The sequence below is a fragment of the Malania oleifera genome, chromosome 2, assembly GCF_029873635.1.
Source record: "Malania oleifera isolate guangnan ecotype guangnan chromosome 2, ASM2987363v1, whole genome shotgun sequence".
Classification (NCBI taxonomy): Eukaryota; Viridiplantae; Streptophyta; class Magnoliopsida; order Santalales; family Ximeniaceae; genus Malania; species Malania oleifera.
The window spans coordinates 49,829,683-49,834,263 of record NC_080418.1 but is presented as its reverse complement, the minus strand read 5'-3'; the positions used below and the strand labels follow the sequence as shown (position 1 = coordinate 49,834,263).

At 38.2% G+C, this 4,581-nt stretch overlaps 1 protein-coding gene across 1 annotated transcript; it reads right to left on the bottom strand.

Moving 5' to 3' along the window:
* Positions 1-1,423: 1,423 nt before the first annotated feature.
* On the bottom strand, positions 1,424-4,337 carry LOC131148751 (G-type lectin S-receptor-like serine/threonine-protein kinase At2g19130). The gene has a single exon (XM_058098657.1). It carries the CDS (start codon positions 4,234-4,236, stop codon positions 1,756-1,758), a length of 2,481 nt encoding a protein of 826 aa, XP_057954640.1. The 5' UTR covers positions 4,237-4,337; the 3' UTR covers positions 1,424-1,755.
* Between the last annotated feature and the right edge of the window lie 244 nt (positions 4,338-4,581).

Below are 4,581 nucleotides of genomic sequence, written 5' to 3'. Positions count from 1 at the left end.
CTCTCCCCTGCTCAGCTTTGCATAAGATCTGCCTAGTAGACGATTTTAGTGGGCACACAAGAAACCCACTCTTCTGAGTACTTCGATGAGTACGTCACGTGCACAACGACTTTTTGCATCAAGGTATCATGTCCATGGACATGAATTAGGCTTTAGTGTTAATGTTCCTTCTTTGCCTAGATGCCAAATCAAGCTTGAGTTTTTAATATTTCAATAAAGTTTAAAGTGGATTAGGCTTGTTTTGTTGCGTGATATTTGTTTTGTAGATCCTTGTTTTATTTTGTTTTGATTGGACTTGTAATCCTGTTTTGGTTGAATGTTGGTGTTGTTATTTGGGAGGCCTTTAAAGTTTTATCTTTTGTTTCTCCCTTTAATTATCTTGTAACCACGGTATTCTTCCACCAAAAGTGGGGGTTTATTAATAAATAAATGGAGGTGATGCCCTTCTTTTTAAAAAAAAAAAAAAGTGGATTAGGCTTTAAAATAAATATTTCATTACAAAAACTATTTCTTTGTTTTTTGAGATAGAAAATTAATAAATCTAATGTAACCTTGAGTTTTTGCAATTGTTTTGGTTTGATTTATATTTTCCATTTAATTTTTTTTAATTTATATTAACGTATTTCTAATTATTGGGCATCCAAGCATCCACAAATAGAAATACTGCTAACAAATACACATACATTACAAATTTTTTCATTTAATAGAGAACTTACTGCATCTCATGGTTGCTAATTTTTATTTTAGGACAACCACCCTAGATGTGTTTCAGTCATTTCAATTTTAGTTTGTATCTTATCAAGTTTCGATTTTCTATTCTACTTTTTTGTATTTGTTTTTTGTGTGCATTGAGCATAATTGTACATTAGGAAAGTATATTTCAATGACAATATGGTATAAATTTAGTCATGACTCTATTAGTCATCTTCCATTAGGGATATTTTGTAGGTGATATGCTGTCGAGCAAAATGAAAGGTTCATATGGATAAGATGAATATTCCAAACTTTCGTCTTTAATTGTCATTATTTTGTTCTCCTATGTTTTCCTCAGGGATTTTTTTTTTTTTTTTTTTTTTTGCAGGTATTTAACATCAGTTTACAAGTAATTTGTTTTTGTTTGTGTTTTTTTTTTTTTTTTTTTTATTACTTTTGGGCTTGTTTAGTTTGTTTTAGTTGGCTTTTGGTACAGGTTTTGCTAGACTAGTTTTGGTTTTGTAAATCCCTTGTGACATGAGTGTAACCACGGTTTTCCTCCTCCGTAAGTAAGGGCTATCAATAAATTTGGAATTTTTGTTAAAAAAAAATTAAAAATTAAAAATTAAAAAAAAAACTTCCATGAGGAGACTTCCTCAAATGAAGGGGTGGTAAGTCGTAAGAATTGAGCAAAGTGTCATTCAAAATTGTCCATTCAAATAAATGGGAAGAGAACACCTGCAAGTCAAGTTCTATTTTACCAATTCAAAGTCCAGTATGCTGTAAATCAGCAGGAGCTTAAGTTTATTTTGCAGTTCATACACTAAAATGCTGAGGCATAATTATTCAAAATAACGAGCCATGTTTCCTGAGAAACTTCAGCTTGTGACATTAACCAAGACTCGAAAACTGATGCTCCTATGAAATATATGAGAAACGATATGTGATTAGTAGAAACAAAAGAAACCACTGAAAAAGCAAACCTTTGAACCACGGATTGAAAATATAGATTTATGTAGTTGACCAAATTTGATGGAGCTGTGCATTTTCAACTTATGTTCTTCAACACCCAACGTCAGTGTTGCTCTTGGCCACAGAGGAAGAAGCTGAGGGATGGCAACTTGCTTGCAAACATTGGCTTGAGGATGACTTGGTGAAGAAAACTATATGCCCCGGGTTTTCGACAAGCATTTGGAGAGACCTTGGGATCACTGGTAGTTCAACATCCAAAACCCCCTCAAGAATTTGAATCACCTGACTCATTGACGGCCTATGATTTTCATCATCTTGGATACACCAACAAGCGGCTTTAAAGACTCTGCGTAGCTCTTCTGCATCCACATTTCCATCCAATCGCTGGTCTAATAGGCTAAGGACATCACTGCCTTCAATTATTTTGTTTGCAGCCCAAACAGGGAAGCACTGGACATTGCTGTTTTCAGATTGCTCAAAGTTTCGTCTTCCTGATATCAATTCAAAAAGCGTCATTCCATAACTGTAAACGTCAACTTTGGCAGTTATAGCCATGCCTGAAACCCATTCCGGTGCGAGATAGCCTCTTGTGCCTCTGAAAAAGGTCAAGACCCGGCTGAACTCCCGACCAACAAGCTTTGCAAGGCCGAAATCTGACAATTTAGGATAGAAACCAGCATCCAAAAGAATGTTTTCAGGCTTTATGTCACAGTGTATGATGCAGTCTCTGCACTTGGTATGGAGATAGAGCAGTCCTCTTGCTGTCCCCAATGCAATTTGGTACCTTGATTTCCAGTCCAACACTTTGGATGAATCTTTCCCACGAAAAAGATGAGAATCTAGAGACCCATTTGGCATGTAATCATAGACCAATAACTTCTTACTGCCTTCAGAGCAAAACCCCCGAAGCCGAACCAAGTTAATATGTTGGATTGTCCCAATTGTGCTGACTTCTGTTCGGAATTGCTTCTCTGCTTGGCTGATGCTTTCAAGCCTCTTCACAGCTACCACAGTGGAATCAGGCAATGTCCCTTTGAAGACTGACCCGAAACCTCCTCCTCCCAATTTTTCTGAGAAATTTTTTGTTGCAGCTTGCAGATCTCTGAATTTAAATGCCACCAATGAACCCTCCACAGTTTCTGCTGATCTGATTGATCTCCTTCTCCTCCAAAGGCACAAAATCAAGGCAAGACCAAATAGTGCCAATAAACCCATAGCTGAGCCCACAACTATATCAACTTCTCCCCTACTACTCTTGTGAGCAGGGTATTCAGATGCTGAGAGTCTAAGAAAGAGAACTTTTCCATTATTGTCATCTTGTGACAATTGCTGCAGATTTAACAAGTCTCCAATCCATATGGAGCACACACCATCATTATAAGCATAAGCAGGGCAAGAGCATTTACTCAGGCATTCCAATTCACATTCTCCGAGATTTGGAATCCCCAATGTATGTGGATTCACAGGCAATCTCATGTTAGGCATTGGAAAAAACTTGTCTTCCTCCCCTTTAGAAGCATTATTACCACACTGCAAATTGGCATTTCTCTTACAACCACCGGACCAATCACTCAAACTCCAATTCTTCTGAGAGCTTGGGACAAAACCCGGCAAGCAACGACAGAAATTATCAGTCTTCTCGCTGCAAATTCCAAATGGCCCACAACGAGCATACACTTCACATTGCCGTTGAGGCTGGGCCCAGAACAGAGACCATTGCTTGGAAGACTCCAACCAGGACAATGCCTTGATCTGCCCAGATAAATCCAGTACAGTTCTTGATTTAATGGAAGTATTAGGCAATGAATAGGTGAAATAACTCTCGTTCTCATTCATAACATAGCTGAAATTAAAATCTATTGAAGTGTATAAATGAGTGATTCTTATTTCAGGAACCATACCAAAACACTGCCCATTCCACTCCCCACTAGTCCAATACTGCCTAGTCATGTTCCAAATTGAAACATACTGACTAGACCCATCTCCGTCATGTTCAAAAGTGAAGATTCCAGTACCAGGATCATTTGAACTTTTCCACGAAGTAAGGCGCTGTGTCCGATTGGTGCGCTTATTCAATCCAAACTTCATACCTGCAAGCCATGTATCTGTGGGAAAATCGAAACTTTGCCATTTTGTTCTTGACGAATTTGGCCCGTCTCTCAAAACAAAATTTCCATTTTCCAATAGAACAGCTTCTGTAGAACTTGAAGTAGTGAAATCTAAATTTGTAGACCATACTGGGTTTTGAGACCCATCAAAAATAACTAAATTGCCATCGAGCATCTTAAGCTCCGAGGAGTGTTTATCAGAGATGGGTTCATCCCTGTTTGCCACCCAAACTACTGTCTGTAAAGAAATTGTCTTGTACCAGATACCTATGTAGAAGCTTGAGGAATTACTAGGATTGAAGAAACCCAACTCAAATTCTCCACCAGCAGAGATTATGGTCTGGTCCCCTGACAATGAGTTGCCAGCTGAAATGGTATCAGCTCCTATAGAAAAATGGGCCTTCAAGAATAAGCAGAGGAAGAGAGAGGAATGCATGAACCAGAAAATGTTTCCGATAGCCATAGTTTCACAAATGTTGGCAGATGAGAACAAGTCTTAAAAACAATTGTGAGGTGAAGCACGCAGGCAGCGAGAAGGCAGAAAAAGAGAAAATCATGAGATGCCGGCGTAGACCCGGGTAGGACAATAGGACGGGTCTTATACGGGTCCTAAAGCCAAATTCCCGTAGGAATTAGCGACTCCGTCTATGCTTGCGTTTACTTAGGTTTTTTCTCTCCGCCTTATTATTTTATTTTTTTGACCTTTTATAAATTTTTTTCTAATGTTAAAAAGCTATTTGCCATTATCTCAACTACATCAATCACCATATTGTTGTGCCGGGCACCCCACTTGTGCCAAACACCAATA

What these genes read in the sequence shown, in the direction of transcription:
- LOC131148751 (XM_058098657.1), bottom strand. Translation starts at nt 4,236, where the DNA reads ATGGCTATCGGAAACATTTTCTGGTTCATGCATTCCTCTCTCTTCCTC.